General features: G+C 33.4%; 1 protein-coding gene across 2 annotated transcripts; it reads right to left on the minus strand.

Annotated features, from left to right (window-relative positions):
• Positions 1–124: 124 nt before the first annotated feature.
• On the minus strand, positions 125–16,538 carry LOC124414540 (ADAMTS-like protein 4). 2 transcript variants are annotated; one of them, XM_046895504.1, is made up of 13 exons: positions 16,405–16,538; positions 9,221–9,374; positions 8,106–8,275; positions 6,127–6,223; positions 5,908–5,962; positions 5,199–5,341; positions 4,893–5,022; positions 4,125–4,389; positions 3,625–3,849; positions 3,190–3,348; positions 2,472–2,648; positions 1,613–1,832; positions 125–903 (listed from the first exon to the last, which is right to left on the minus strand). In XM_046895504.1, exons 1-13 carry the CDS (start codon positions 16,441–16,443, stop codon positions 767–769), a joined length of 1,971 nt encoding a protein of 656 aa, XP_046751460.1. In that variant the 5' UTR covers positions 16,444–16,538; the 3' UTR covers positions 125–766. The 2 variants fall into 2 exon arrangements, with proteins under 2 accessions (XP_046751460.1, XP_046751458.1); XM_046895502.1 differs by having other exon boundaries at positions 5,199–5,344; positions 16,405–16,537.
• Between the last annotated feature and the right edge of the window lie 1,046 nt (positions 16,539–17,584).

Below are 17,584 nucleotides of genomic sequence, written 5' to 3' on the forward strand. Positions count from 1 at the left end.
ACAGAATAATAAAAGTTTTTTTTCTTCTTTTCTTCCCTTTGATAGAAAATAAATACACAAGAAGGAGAAAATTATTGTGTCTATGATAGTGTAGTATTTTCGATTTAAATAGATGAATAAAAAAAAAAAAAAAAATACTTCTTCAGAAATCAAATCCACAAAACTGATCGTTTTGAGTACATTATCGATACACATAACGGTATGAAATTTCTTTTTAACATTTTTACCACACTTTTCAAATTTCTTGCCTATACCGTTACGAAATTATAACAGAATCCGTTATCACGCGATGCTTGCGGACATTTTCAAAAAAAAAAATTTAATTCGTCGTCGTGGATAAATAAAATACAGCGGCAGTATAAAGTGTCTGACAATCTTCTTCCCGACGATAAACAATCGGTGTTAATTTCGCGTAACAAGAAGTGAGGTTAAAAATATTCAGTAACAATAAAATTACATTGAAAATTCTAGAGATTCTAAAATCACCGCTGCGCTACAGCCTGTTGGGAAAGAAAAAAATAATTTTTTTTTTCATCCAACAGCGCGTAGAAAATTCGATTAATTAATTAAAAAAAAAAAAACTTGGGATAATTAGCAATTAACCTCCCGCGATAAAATATGGTCGATTAAGCGATTTATGAATTGATTTTTTTTCACTCAAAGTTTCTCGCAGAAACTTTCATAATCTGTAAAATCGAGCCGTCGAAGTCGCGTCGCCTTCAAAATTGGGCTTCGAATCGAAGACAAAGTCGATTCGATAGCTGTTCTATTCGTCGTCCATGCGAGCCTTTGAGCATGAAAGGCAGCAGGTCCTTCGATAGATTTCGTAATTACAGAGCCGAGCCTGAGCCACCAGAGGACAATTGAAGTTGGTGTCTTGGCAGTTCGGATTGTCGTCGAGCCCTGAAACAGGGAAGCAAAAAACTACGTGTTGCAAATTTTATTCGCCCCCTTCGGCGGCTGGAAAATTCAGAATTGGCGCTCAAAGAAAATTTTATTTATACCCTGTGTCCAGTAGGAAAGTGCGCACCTTAAGCGCGTGCGTCAAGTCGTTCGAATACCAATCGCGACTGTCAGGAAATGTCCCTAGGAGACCACAGTTAGCTGCCCGTCAGAAAATGTCCCTAGAAGCCCACCATTAGCTGTCTTTCGGAAAATGTCCCTAGGAGCCCACAGCTGACAATGGACTCCTAGGGACATTTTCTAACAGTCGCGATTGGTATTGCGTCAGCTGCTCAATCAGGTGGTAACTGTCCGCCAATAAGATTCAAACGACTTTCCACACGCGTATAAAATGCGCACTTTAGTCATGGACACACGGTATATTGAATCAGATTAGACTATGTAAGGTCTATTGATTGGGTTATTGTTTTTGTATATAAAAAAAAGCTCATATCTTTGGATTTCGTGAAATCAAACGAAACTTGGATTGATCGGAAGGAATAAAAGAAAAAAATATTTTCTCACAACAAAACAGCAGGAACTTCGAAAATCAAAGAATGTCAATTGAAATCCTATAAACTTTTCCATAAATCGAGCGCCTTTTTTTCTGATTTCCAATTCGTTAATTTCATGCGTGTTATATATAGAAAATTTATCCTCCATAGCTCACGGTTTGATACTTCCGGATCATTTTGGATCTGGACAACGCGATTAACGTTCTCTGGCCCGTAATTGTTGTCCGAATTCCTGCACGGATGCTCGTTACAGATCAATCTTGAAACCGGACGATCTGCTTCCGGGCATTCTCTTCCTGGTTGTGCCGGCCGGCCGTCGCTTTCCAAACATTTGACCACTCGCTGTTGCATTCCTCTACCACAAGTCCGGGTACACTGTGAAATAAATATTCGCAATAGCGACTAGAAATTTTTCATCGAGACAAGAAACGCGGGGAGAAAAAGGAGAAAAATAAATGTTACGTCAGATAAGTTAAGAATTTTGAAAATTCTCTCCACGCCTTAACAAAACAACCAAATTTTACCGATTAAAAATACGTTGGTATCAGAATTAAATTTTGACGAAATCTGTTTTAAAAAAATGGAAAATAAATACATTACATAAAAAAAAAAAAAAAAATTCCAAAATTTATTTCTCGCGACGATTATCAACGTTCGATTCTTCATTACATTTTCGCAAACTTTTAGAAGTCAGAAATCGAAAAGTAATTAGTTTGAAAAACACTTGCAGAAAACAATCGGACGAAATTTATAAATCGTCAAGATGAATTTGGACAAAGATTGGTGAAAAAAAAAATCATAATAATCACAGTGATCACAACTGATCGAATAATGCGTGTTAATTTTCTCATATTCGTGTACCAACAAAGAAAAAAAAAAGATACAAAAAATCATTGGACCCCTGTCGGAAAATTTATAAATCGTGAAATTCGTAGAAAATTTTTTAGAAGCCCTGCAGATTGTAGAAATGTTAAATAATGAAGTTTTGCTATGTGTCACGAGTGTAAAACTCACCTCCGACCAATCGGATGCGAACCAAGCGGGGGGGCACGGGGGGCCCCTGCAGTGTCTTTTAACGTCTGGTTTCTCAACGGGACAATTCATGTCGAGAGCAACGTGAAGAATGCCCCGAATTTTAGCAACGCAAATCACTTCTCGGGTCTGTTCACCGATTTCGCACGCTGCCGAACACTGGCAAAGAAATATAGAAGTGAAAATTTCTATAGATTTCATTCATTTCAAGGTATGATAAACACTTGTAAAAACAAAAATGGAATTTCGAGATTTGAATTCTCTGCAGTGAAAAGAAACATTGTACAAATCTATTTCAACGCTCTACTCAAGTAAAATCTAAGAATGCAAATAATACAATAATAAGAAGAGTTCTGAGTGCAAATTCCGATACCGACATTTTATCGACATTTTAACCGCTTCACAGCTCAGACACAAACCCTTATTTGCAAGCGAGGGATCATCCCAACTGTGGTTGACTTTATCGATCATCGAAAAAGTCAATCAGAGGTTGACCCAAAAAGGGTTTGTGTCTGAGGTGTGAAGCGGTTGAAATGTCGGTAAAATGTCGATATCGGGATCTATATACAGACGACTCCTTATTATACTACTAATTCATCGAGAATAAATTATCCGGAAATTCCATATTTCGTGAATTCTATTTTTCCAGCGTAGATATAAGAATTTTAGTCAAAATGGTGCAGAAAATTGGGAAAATTACGCGAGTCCATGGGCCGGAAAACCAGTGACCGCTGCAGCTGTCGTCCGTTGCGCATTCTTGGGTCGTTTTCGGTTTTGTCGACTCGTCGCAAGTTTCCGATGACGATGATCCGCACACAACTCGACGCCATTGAACTCCGGTACCGCAATCGGCCGAACACTGTTTTATACATCGGTATATTCTCGAATCGTTATATTTTCGAATTGAAACAAAAAAAAATTCGTATCTCCAATCGTGCAATTTCCCTAGTTCTTAAACTAATGATGCAAATTTTTTGAATCATGAGAAAAATATTGTCTCCAATGAACAACTAAAATTTTTCCGTGAACCGGAAACCATTATGAAAATTGTCGAAAAAATTCTTCAATCAAGAAATGAGAAAAAAAATGAAATGAGAAAGAACGAAAACCCGTCAAAACAAACGAATTCACGAACCTGTCGAGACCATTCGGTGAAGAGCCACCTGCTGCCCGAAGAAAATGTGGAAATCGAATTCGAGTGAAACGTCGCATCAGGAGGCGGTGCAAGTTTTGGACTACAATTTCCTAAATTGCAGGGCTCTTCATACGGCGGTTTTTCATCGAGAGAACATGGACGCCCGGTGGTGGTTATGCAGGAAACAATCCTCGTTCTTCTCCCAGGACCGCAAGTCGCAGAGCACTGGATCATATTTAGAATTTTGGTATTTAATTTCTTAAAAAATAGGATGTGAAAATTAGAGTGAAAGGCGAATATAATTAAATTTTCTCGACTGCCTGTAAGAATTGATAAATTAATTTTCACTTGCCTGGAACCGTTGAATAAAAGAAATCAAAATTATTCTTTGAAAAACACTACAAGTTCGACAGTTTATTTTGTTATTATTCGTTGTTAAAAAAATGAAGAGCTCGCAACAGTTTGAAAGCGAATATCGAGGTGCAGAGATAGTTTTTTACCTCAGACCAAGGCTCGGCGTTCCATTGGGAGGGACGAGAATTTTTTTCGAATACGTTTTCGTCTTGGGATTGATCGATATGCAGATCGTTGCATGGCGGCATGACGCAGCCCTCTCTCAATGGCAGGAGACTCGGCTCGATGCAAGCACCGTCGGCAACCCTCATCGTCAACGCCGACGTCACTTCCTGAACGCATTCCATTTCACGAGTGTGATATCCGGTCCCGCAAGTCACTGAACATTCGCTCCAAGCCCCCGCCCGCCATCTTGAACAATAATTAATTCGATTCGAGATGCTACAAGGGTGTTGAAAAATAAGAAAACGATTCCCCGGTATTTTGCAAGACAACGATAGATCAAATGTCAACGTTTAACGATCCGAATATCGCTGAAAACACCTTAAAGTTGAAGAAAAAAGAAAACTTAATCGAATTTTTTTAACTACGATGATAAAAAAGTTGAAAAAATGTGGTGGCAGTCGATAAACAATCCAGGTTTTAAATACAGATTACTTTACCGACATTTTACCGACACTCAGCCAAGACACAAACCCTTTTCTAAAATGTTCAACGGTGGGAGATATCCCCACGCTGTTTGACTTTATCAGTTATCGGGCCATTTAGTTGTCGACGTGTTTTGGATACCACAAAGTGTAGATTGAAAATTTTGGTTTCAAACCTTAGAAGAATTCCAATTTCATGAAAAATAAATGATTTGTCAAACTGAAGCAAAATGTAATTCATCTCATTTCAATTTTTCTGTTACTAACTTCGCAGGACAGAGTCGAGTGTTGCATCTGACCGTTTGTCCGATCGGTTTTTCCAAATGATGACACCTTTTTTCGGGAACTTGCTGCTGCGTTTGTTCCCGAATGCAGATGAACTTAGTCGTCTGAATACCTTAGGGAGAAATAAAATCTATGTAATCATACAACATCCAACTTGGGAAGTGTAAAGAAATCGGCATATTGTAGTAATAATATCGGTAGTCAATTATTCCACCTTTCACGATCTTTAAGCAAATCTATCGAACCGATTACCGAACTACGAGCTCATTTTTCTCGCCCTGCACTCACCTCCGCCACAAGACCTGCTGCATTCGTTAAAGCCGTGATTTTTCCACACAAATCTCCGCCTTCGTAATCGTCTCTGTGGCGCAACGACTGACAAAGGCCGAGCCTCATCGTCTGCTATTCGATTTTTCACAGGTAAAGTATCTCTTCTAGATATAGAAACCGAAAAACAAATTACGACAACAAAAAAAACATGAAAATAATTATTTTCTCAAAAATCATTTACTGATTATTGGGTGTTTCGTTCGGAAGCAAAATTTTTGCTTTTCATTTATTTCCCATAACTGACAAACCTTACAAAAGTACAGAAAGAAAAGAATCCTTTCTGAAGGATATCGCTAAAATTAAATTTTAAAAGCCCGTTCGCGGTACTTTTGAAATTCATCCCATTTAACTGACATTAGAGGAAGACGTTCTATTTGCGTTGTTTTGTGTTTTGTTTTTTTTTCTTTTTTTTTTTTGATTTTTTGTTTTTTAAATTTTTTTCTTCAAATTCTTACCACTCAGCTGAATTCAATTACACAGACTCTATCCTAGAAACGACCTTTCGAGGTTCGATTCAGAAGATATCCCACCGCGAGGTTACTTTCGTTGCTAATTATGACAAGTTTTTGAAACCTGAGTCGATAGAAAAATATTTCTTTCAAACGAAGCGCCTTATTTACTGAAACGTTAATAATAATAATGATTATATCAATAATTTCATATTCACCTTCTCGCTGTGTAACGACCGGGTGGAGGAAATATGTTCGAAGTCTTGCCCGTCGCTACGGAATATGATAGAATGAAGAAAAAAAAAAGTTACACAACGTTATAATATATAGAGTTATATAGAGATAAGAAGATGAAATAATCTTACGGTCGTGTTACTCAAATGAAAAATTAACTTTTTTCAATCAACGAATAAATAAAATCACAGCGTTCGAGATACCTGCTGCAAATTTCGAAGTCCAACGTGAAGCTGTCGGCTGTTCGCCGGATGTCAAATACCTGTAGACGATACCCGGATTTGGATCTTTATAGAAAACCTGGAGGAAAGGGGATAATTTTTATGATAAATGTGTATAATGTATAAATCGATAGGGAAACCAATTTTTTTTTTTTTTTCTCTCTCATTTTTTCCACAGATTTATACATTATACACATTTTTAAATTGATTGGTGTAAAGAAAATTTGTTTTTTCTTTTTTTTTATCTTTGATACGTCCTTTTGGCATTAGTAACGCGATATATATATATATATATATATATCTTTATCACCGTCACAGAATTTTCAAATATGTGAAACTGTCGCAAGAATTAGCTATATATATTATTTATTATTTTATTCATTTTATATATGCAACACGATCTGCTCAGTCCATCACGTGTTATTTTCAGCTCCAGTTGACGTAACGTTATTCGCTGAATTACACATTTAGAAACATTGCCCAAATTAACTCGCTTAACATCCAGTCAATAAAATTAGAATAGCAATTAAATAAGAGGCTAGAATCTCCATCAGAAACGAGAAAATAAGTGTAATAAATGTGAATATAATTATAATCATATATATGTATATGTATAATTTTACTAAAAATGTAATTTCCGCATTTTTTTCCCGATTTTGTATTTTATATCGCAGCGTTGTATTTTTTTTTTTTTTTTTTTTTTACAAATAAAAAGAAACGAATAAATGAAAAATAAAAAAAAAATACTTAACCCCTTTAACCTAACGAGTCAAGCTAGAATTTTATGAAGGTTTACGTTATATTTAACAATTATCGTGATAAAAACCTTGGAAATACGCCAGAGCGTAAAATAACAAAACGATCGATAAACAATATCGTATGCAAACTTGACAATTTTTCCGAAAGCCAATGACTTGATTTTTGTCCAAGTGGAAAAAATCTATACTCGATAAGAAAAGTGTGAAAATGTAGGAAAAAAATTCAAACGACGATGATAAATAACAGGAATAAAACACGAAAGGTGAGGAAAAAAAAAAAAAAAAAAAGAAAAAAATCATCGAACCGTATCGTTAAAGACGAATAATAATCTACGATAACCCCATAATAAATTGTTACGGAAACCTGTAATGATTACGATAAATTTTAGGAAAACTTAGTTATATACATATATGAAATAATTATAGTCAGTGCCGAGTCACTATAGTGTTAACGGTATAAAATAAAGAAAGAACGCTTTTCCAAGTGCGTATATATACATACATATATATATATATATATATATATATATATATATATATATATATAGAGGAATGGGTGAAATCCTTGAGTAAACACAGTATACCTACTCGGAGAAGATAAAAAATACGAGAAGAGGAAGAACGTGGCTCTCTTATCGAGCTCGTAGTAGTCACGCAAAGTGTGTTCACGTTTTTGTTGCGTAACGCAGGTAATGTCGTGTAATTTCATGTTCGAGAGAGAGAGAGAGAGAGAAAGAGAGAAAGAAAATAAAAAGTAGACAAAAGGGAGGAAAACTAAATTAATCAATGAATAAATAAATAAATAAATAAATACGAGAATACAGACGAGGGGGGGAAAAAAAAAAACGAAAAATCAAGTAAAGTTGAATTTGCAAAAAAAAAAAAAAAAAAAAGTTGAAGTTGAAGTTGAATTTTTGATAATCCGTAATTTCCATGTGTATCAGATATTTAAATTTTCTCGTTATCGCATTTTCGAAACTTTACTTCGATATTTCGTCAAAGTTTCATTTCCTTTACTTAAAAGTTTCGCCATCAAAATAATCCGAGAATTTCCCACTTTCGGAACTTTTTTAAATTCCCGAATTTTCAATCCCGCTCCAAATCTTCAACACCAACGCGATAAATAAAACGTTTAATTTATCATTTATACCGTTTTTGCTGTTATTATTTTTGTTATCATTATTATCGTTATTGCACACTGACCAGTACATCGACCGGCTCCTGAAGAGGTCCTTCGGCGGCTAGGCTTTCCGGATTATGCGAATCACGTCTAGTGTAAATGAACGTGGTTCCCAAGTCTACGAATGAACCGGAATTGGCAAAGGCGTTGTAATTGCCGTTTAGAATGAAATTGCGATCTTGTCGTCTGACGGCTGTAACAACGTTAATAATCCATATTGTAAAAAATGATTTAAAAGAAGAAAAAAGAAAAAAAAAAAAAAAAAACCAACACGCAACAGCCTGGTATTAATTTTCCAAATTTGTCTTGAAAACGAAAAAAGAAAAAAAATCGGCTCCAAAAATTGTCCAACGGTAATTTTCTTTTTTTTTTTTTTCATCGTTTTCAAAATTCAATCCGAGGAGAAAAAAAATATTCACAATATAAATATAATATATATATATAATATTGTCGAATAATTCGTTCGTCTAAGTAAGAATCTTGATTAATATAAATTCGCTACACGTGTGGGGAAAATTTTAAGTAACTCGTCTTACGAATCGAGATATCAAACGTAGTCCAAGATGAATAGCACATCGTGATACGTGAATGTTTTCGCAAATATATTTCATCAAAAGCTCGTTCATCTTCGTTTATATTGTACGCAACGATTCAAACTATAAAAATAAATTCTCTCGATCATCTCAATTCTACGTCTTGTAACTAGTCAACTCACTCGTCGTAGCTGTTAATACTATAATATTATAGTTTATTCTATGATCGTAAATGCCTTACTGCTCAACAGGACCGAGGCGAAAATTTTGTTTCCATGCGCGTAAAATTTTCTCAACAATGAATATAAATGTACGTTAGAAAATGCTTATAAAGACAGTGAAAAAACAACAAAAAAAATCCAATAAAATTTAAAACTCCGTTGAAACGATGATTTAATTTATACGTTTTGTCGCCTTTTACTTATTTTTTTTTCTACATTCAAATTTACACTCCACAACAGCTTATAATTATGATCAAATGAATTTCGACCGTCGAATAATTGATTAATTGATTGATTCGTTCATTCGAAGGTTCAACAACGAGATGAAGAATGATTCGTTATTACAGGATGATAATCGCAATTCTACCCTTGATTGATTCTTACCCAAAATATTACTGGTGTTACCCAGCTGTGTGACATTCAATGCTTTTGCACCCCGCGGCACAGATGTTACCAAATTATATCCAGGCTTCAACGTTGGTTCAGTGAATATTCCATCGATCAGACGACCGCTCGCAGAATGAATAATGAAAAGTACCTGAAAGAGATAAAACACTTGAAATCGCTTGAAGTTCAGCCTAACTTTAAAAAACATTACGAAAATCATTCTCCGTCAGTGAAAATATTTCAACCCCAAAAAAGTGCGGAGATATATTTGCTACTTTACATTTCTTAGGATAAATCGAGATCATTATAAATGTAAAACGATTGTTTAAATTTATAGATTATTAAAAAATATACAAATTTTCTAAAAAAAATTTCGTACAAAGAGAAGGATTTTCCTCTATACGATACAAATGAAATCATGATCCATAAAAAATTCTGCGATATGATGAAAAAAGCTGAACAGAATAATAATTCAAGCGATAATTATACAAATCATGCGTTAACAATGAATGAATGCAATTATTTGTTATGACAGAGGCAGAGGTGTTATTATAAAATAGCAATATTCAGAACGTAATGGGAAAAAAAATAAAAAATACGATTTCACAAGATAATTTTTCAAAAGCCCAGAATCAATGAGAAACAATTTTTTCTAAACAATTTCAAAATTCTATAATAAAAATGAGATAATTTTCTCGACTTGAATCAAATTTTTTAATTGTTTTTCCTGCACGATGAAAATATACGTTCAATTTGTTAATTTCAAGAAATTGCTGGTCTCCGAAGTGTTTATCTCTTAATGAACTAAAACAATTATGAAAAATGAAATTCCTGATCGTTCAATTACCGCAGCAACTGATAGTTGTATAGGTATAGTTTTTAGAGAAGAGAAAGATTTTTAGTGCACGCGGATGTGACGCAATATTTAAATAGCTAGTAGTTTTTCCACCGCTGCGTGCGTGGCGTGCGTCGTGCACAACTAACAACAAGTAAGGTGGCTGTTGGTATATATCCCAAATAGAAATAACTATCAAGTGGTGTATATCTGGCTACCGCACCGGATCAAAGCAACGGACCGGTTAAGCATCGTGAAAAACTCCGGCAAACTTGTAAGGATTAAATGCCACGAATTGAATTTCGATTCAGGAATATATATAAATAAAAAAAGGTGATAACAGTTTCTTCGATTTCAATTAAAACAAAAACAGCAAAAATATTTCAACATATATATATATATATAATTAGAAGCGTTCACCCCCATTTTTTCAAATCCTTTATTGTTACAAAATTTTTCATTTCACTTTGTAGATATTGTCAGGAATTTTTTGCACAAAAATTTTGTACAATCGTTTTTTTCTCACGAAATTCCTTCGTACAATTGTTTAAATTTTCACCAAAGCACGGAAAAGGTTGTACGAAACTTTACGAAACTTAAATGATCGTTAATTGAGTTGGAAAATTGTCGAAAAAATTTTATCAAAAATTCTTTTTATTTAATTCTATCACGAATAGTTTCAATTTCAATTGTTTCAACTTTTTCCGAAATCTTGCCTAAAATTTTTTGTCAAATCTCAACAAAAAGCGATCCAGTTTCATCTATAAATTATACATATATATATGTATGTATGCGTTATTCTGTTTAAAATAAAGAAGGAAAGTAGCTGTAAATTGCGTTTTCAACGTATCGTTTTAAATAAAACAATTTCGTAAATATCGTTGCAACGGCGACTCGGATATTTCAGGAATCTCGTCTGCGTTATGAAGAGCACTGAATAATGCACTTTGTAACTCGTCGGATAAATTATAGGCCGATTAACGAGTTCGGTTTTACATTCAAACAGACCTCCGCATTGCATAAACAAAACGTCAGGGTCTTCTAATTCAGATTAACGATGTTGCAGGTACCTTAGCTTTTTGTCCCACATTACATTCCATATAATTTCCAAGTCATTCAACGTCAAGATTCTGTTACAGAAATTAATTTTTCACTCCTTCTTTCGCGTCATTAAATTGAATGAAATTAAACAAAAATTGACAGCTGATTCGTAAGGTCAAAGAAATTTTTTAAAATCGAGTCTAAATTAGGAAAAATTACGGGAGAAGGAAGGAAGTAAGAAAGAAAAACAAGACATCAAGGATTCCGAAAAATTATTCAGACTGGAGAAAATGATCGATGTTTTTGGAATTTTATTCTCATTTCCATTCGAAATGAACTCAAGTACGTGAATTTACGAAATATTATATCACAATTTTTCTATTTAACGGTTGAATGAAAATTTTTGAATCCTTTGAAGCAATAAGTTTGTTTGAAATATTCTAAACTTGATATTCTAAAAGATCTCATGAATTTAAAAATAATAGAATCAAATTTTCATTCAATTGGTAAAATTTATTCAAATCTGATCAAATCGTTTGAGGTTCGTATAATCAAAATCTGGATCATCTTAGTGATTCCTCGTTAAATAATAACAATATGAAATAACTACGTAGAAGAGATTTATTCAGGATAATCTTACTGCCTTTATTCAGAGCTCACAAACATGACGAGCAGATATCTCAATTTACAGAAGGACAGTAATCGTCGAGGTAAGCCTGCGCAGTCGAGACTAACAAGAAGCGCTTACGAACGATGATTTTGATTAGCAATGAGACAAGTTTAATAATCTGGTCAATAAAACTTTTTCTTTTTTTGTTCACTTATTAATTTAAAAAAAAAAGAATCTTAAACTCACGTGTAATAGTTTTTTTTGTTTCCCGTACAAATTTTTTTTTCACCAAAGAAGAAAAGATTGTGATATACGATTCGAGGTGGTAAGCGAAAAAAAAAAAAAACATACAACAATCATAAAATCACTCTTAAAAAAATTATTATTAATTTTACAGTTTTTTGTCTGTTTAAAATTTAAGTCATTGGTTTTAAATTCTTTTCCTAACGCCGTTAAGGAAATAGCTGTACATAATTTTTTTTTTTTTTTTTCAACAACACAATTGCTAATTTTACATGCGTGCGCAAAGCAGAATGGATAAAAAATAATTATTACATCGTATCTTTATCTGTTACCGATAAAAACGACAAAAATAAAAAAAAAAAAAAAAAAAAAAAAACAGAATGAATAAATAAATCAATCAAATACGTACAGCAGATTGAAATTTATATGTGACACGATAAAATCCGTGAACTTCAATATTATAACTGTAAGATTCGCATGTTTTAACTTTTCTTGTTACGATAAAATAAAACATGTACGTATATTACGTATTGCCAGATAAAATTTTCAATATCTCTGCTGCATCGCATACGTTCATAAAAATTGAATTATTATTATAATTATCGTGAAAAAATTGACTTTCAACCAGATTGACTTGAGCCATGAATTACGACGAATCTTGCAACGATGATAGTTGATAAAAAAATTTATCTTCTCGCGTTCTTAGAAAACGTTGAACGAAGAACGAATAGACCGGGCGTAAAAGCAGAAGCTAAAACTTCTAGGATCCTTGAGGATTATTATTGAGAAATCATAGATTCGATCTCCAGACGCCCTCCCTGCATGCCTGCGTTACTCGATAGGTGAGTCTAATTATAATACAACCAGCCACTGCAGAGAGAGAGATAGAGACAGAGAGAGAGAGAGAGAGAGAGATTCGTGGCGAGATGATGATGATGAATACAGCTTCGTAGCATTCACGATGCTGCAGAGACTCGAGATGATCACATTTGCGAAAGAGCAGCAAACACGTCAAGTCTTGTGGTAGTTCAAGATACGTTTGCTATTTTTCCCGCATGCCTATTGCCTCATCAAGTGATCCCCATTCAGTTTCAGCAACGCGGTCAGTTACGACCTTACGTTACGTTGTGCTTCGTATGTTTCGTATTGTAGGTACACGAATAGTTCAACAGGCAAAACACGTCTCTCGACGAAACAAATCAAAATAGATCCGAATAGAAAATATTCAGCTCGTGACTGAATTTTGGTTTACAGGGGTTTTCGACCTTCGTTATTAACTCAAATCTGAGGTCATTTTTTTTTTTAGCTGCATAGCCGGGGTTTCGAGAAAACAGTTAAATCTCACGTTTTTTTTTTTTTTTTTTGCATTTTACTCAAAAACTACTGTCGATAGATGAAAAATGACTTTGCTATCCTGTAGAGTGGAAAATTCTACATCGAATTATATTCTCATATGTTTTAGAAATGAAGTCGGATTATCAAATTGAGAAAAAAGAAATTATTTCACCAGAATTCCCCAGATGTCGTCGATAAGTAGAATTTCTTTTTTATTAATTAAGATATTATTTCAACAAAATTCCCCAGATGTCATCGATAAGTAGAATTTCTTTTGTCCTAATTTGTTAATCCTAATTTGGTTTCCGGCAAACGAGGACATAATTCGATGTAGAATTTTCCGCTCTTCACGATGGTCAAGTAATTTTTCATCCATCGCCAGCAGTTTTCTGAGAAAAATGCGTAAAACGTCAAATTTGCCTGTTTTTTCGAAACTCCGGCTATGCAGCTCAAAAATTACTTCAGATTTCAGTTCCTGAGCCGAAACGTTTCACTTAAATATTTTAATATATAATACAAAGTAACAAGGATCATTTCAAGTTATAAATAAATTGTGATAAAGTTAGAACATGGAAATTTTTTCAAATAGGACGCTGAGCATTTCACTATGACTGAAAGGGTTAAACAATAAACCGAAATCATAGTAATACGATCCCATATTTTTTAAATTTCATAAAAATACGAGACCACTTTTAACTCAATGATTAAAATCGTTCAAGTGATGTGATGTATAACGATTATTCACTCCCGTCCAAACAATCGTCACTCCAAATATCGTTTTTTTTTTTTTTTTTTTTTTTTTTCTTCTTCAACTCAATCGCGGTGCAAAAATTTACCAACAGTTTTGAAAGATAATATCGACTGTCAACCTGAGTTTATGTAACTGCAGATATGAATATATTAAATGAGTGAGTTCTTTTTTTGTTTTTTTTTAATCAAACAACTTTCACAGACTTTGCGATATTCTAAATGACATTTTAGGCGTAAATGAGATCACTTTTGAAATTCGATTATTGGTTTTTTTTTTCTCTCTCTCGCTCTCTCTCTTCATTTTTCAACAACGTCGAAAGAATGTATTAACAAAAAATTCGTCAAGAATCTTATTTTTTTAATTTCCGCTGCCCTGCAATTTTGTCGTTTTTTCTTTTTTTCCTTTTCCTTTTACGGTAATATTTTTCAATTCCTCCAAACGTACAGTTGCTGACAGTCCATCTTCAAGTCCGAATCACGTACGAAGTGAAAAAACTCGGATTCGATCAAGGATCTCTGAGATAAATCTTTATCACCGTCACTCTAGTGATTATGAAAAATCTCATTCACGCGACTGATTGTCAAATCATATCATATCAGAAGCAGGCAAACGACATCTTGACATATATATATATATATATATATATATATATATATATATATATACATATATACAATATACATGCCTTAATAAACGTTTAGGGTACATAAAAAAAATGGCTTATCTCAAAGCGAGGACCCTTCTCTCAAAAAGATCGCTCGTAAAAAAGTGGAGAGAGAAAAAAAAATGTCGTTAAGTAGGTTCCCCCCCCCCTTCTCCCTCCCCCTCATCGCCCCTTATTTTATTACAATTCTTTCCTTTGAGGGTAGATCGTAAACACATAATTAAACACAGGTCGCAAACCGTTTTAAAGTTAGATTAAGAACTCGAGTGTATACATATCGCAACGTTAAAGCGAGTTTCGTCTTACAATCGTCATCCTTTCTTTGATCCTCACTCGTTCTTCACAAACGTTTCTAAAATATATTTTAACTATGACAACAACAATATGAAATCTAACATATATATCTAAGAAAGAAGAAAAATTGATAAAAAAAAACAAAACAATAAGAACAAATTTCGAAGAAAGATTATTTCAAATTAAAATATTCGTAAAACGGCGGTAAATTTTTTTTTTTTTTTACTTCTCTTTCCCAACATTTCAATTTTCTCATTGCAAAATTATGCAGGGGTGAATTTTTTTTTTTTTTTTTTTTTGTGGTTTTTCGCTTTTTCTTTTCTCACGACGATTGTAACGCTCGTTCGTAAAACAATGTGGAGAGTAAAATATGTTTTGGTGAAAGAAAAATTGAGAGAAAAAAAAAAATTCGAGAAATCAAAAAAAAAAATCCAGAAGCTAAAAAAAATAAGGAAGCAGGAAAAAAAAACGTGGAACCTTGACCGAATTTCGATGGTCAATCTATTGCACACAAATCTTGGATGTGTATACACAACAATCAATCAAACTGTATAATTATACTGTATATATATATATATATATGTATATATAGCTTGTAACGCACGTGTTATTAGATTACGTACACGTTGGAATGATGATAAATTGGCTCGATTCCAATGATTAGTCGCGCTTATGCAAAGTCCACGCTTATATACATATATACACATTATATACATATATTAGAAACGCAGCGCTGGATATTGGATAAAAGATTGGTACATTAAAAAACATGAGAAATTAGTACGCATAATAATTAGTGAGATAACATTAGTTAAGGTTCATTAATGCAAGTATTACATATAGGTATAGGTAAACAAAATTCACCAAATACAAGCACGTTTTCTTTATCCTGGTGGAAATATTCTCTTCTGTAGAAAATTAGGATAACGATGAAAAAAAAGTGTTAAAAACTTTTCATTTTTCATTTTTTTTTTTTTTTTTTTTTTTTTTTTCTCTTTCTTCGCTTTGTTTCGCTTTATAAAACAAGAATATCATCATTTCTCTGATACCATTCAAAGGCAAAAAGTAAAATTCCCACAGATTTTCCCTAAAAATTGATTTTTGCTCTTCCAAGATTACAAGAAAAAGGTAAAAAAAAAAAAAAAAAAAAAAAAAAAAATTTCAATTATTAAAACAACACTCGGGACAAAGTTCCCGGTGCAAATAATTTTCAAAAAAATACTAAATTCCACCGTTTTCGATATAATCAAATACCGTTACAATGCAAGAGGGACGGGGTAAGCTTGAAAGACGAGAGAGAGAAAAACGAACAAACAGCAGAAAAAAAAGGACAAGAACAAAAGAAAAGAAATGAAAAAAAAAAAAAAAAATTTGACAAAAAAAAAAGATTAAACCAGTCGAATCTTACCGAGACGATTAAGGAATTGAAAATCGATGACCACTGCATCCTGAATTCCTTTCCTGGTTCGGAAGAGCAGGAGAAGAACGGAGATGAGAAGAAAAAAAAAAAAAAAAAGAAAATTTCACCTTCCAATCCAGTTATTCACTCGGTATAGTAGTCCCTCACAATTTTTATTTTTTATTTTCACTCGATCACCGTTGAAATCTATGCTCGCATGTTGTTTCACAAAACTTTCTTTCACCCTTTTCCTTTCTTTCTTTCTTTCTTTCTTTCTTTCTTTCTTCCTTTCTTATTCCCGTAACTCCGGATTTTTATCCCTTAGAAAGAAAACACAGAGGCGCGCACACACGCATATATATACATATATATATATATATAATATAAGTTATAAATTATAAAAAGTTAATGCATAAGTTGAATTTCACCGTTTATTACATACGCGAGTTATTAAAAAAAAAAAAAATAAAAAAAAAAAAAAATACTTGTCAAATTTCGGGAATATCGTGAGGAATGTGTTTTTCGATATTTATCACGTCGATGACAATTAAAACGTGACAGAGAGAGAGAGAGAGAGAGATAGATTATCGAGTCATTCCCGACGAAGCAAAAAAAAGACGCAACAGCAACAGCAACAGCAACAGCAACAGCAGCAGCAGCACAGGCCGAGGTTCTTGGGACAATGAGAGCTCGGACGGTTTAGCTGTCAACCAACCATTTGGGTATATGTATACCTATACGTACGTACATACGTTATTTTTACGTATATGTATGAGATAATACGTAGTCTGACATGCCGTCTTCCATCCTTGCCTAGCTTCTAATCAGACAACGCCAAATGTAAACAGTCACAAGGTTTACGTGCAGAAATCTAGGATTTGTCAACTGACGTGAAAAACAATCTGAACAATATATATATATATGATGAAGTTGAACGATAAAAATCAAAAAGAAAAGAAGAAGAAGAAGAAAAAAAAAAGAAACAGAAAAGGCAATGGGGAAAAAAAACGAAAAGAAACGATAACTGCGAAAAAAAAAAAAGAATGTTCTAAAAAATTTCCCCCCTCCGTTGAAGTTCAACTTTAATTTCTTCATCGATGATGATTCGATTGCCGCAAAGTTTTTTTTTTTCTTTTTCTTTTTTTTGGATTCTGTTTTTTTGTTCTTCTTCTTCCTCTTTTTTCTTCAA

This window comes from Diprion similis, chromosome 14, assembly GCF_021155765.1.
Source record: "Diprion similis isolate iyDipSimi1 chromosome 14, iyDipSimi1.1, whole genome shotgun sequence".
Classification (NCBI taxonomy): Eukaryota; Metazoa; Arthropoda; class Insecta; order Hymenoptera; family Diprionidae; genus Diprion; species Diprion similis.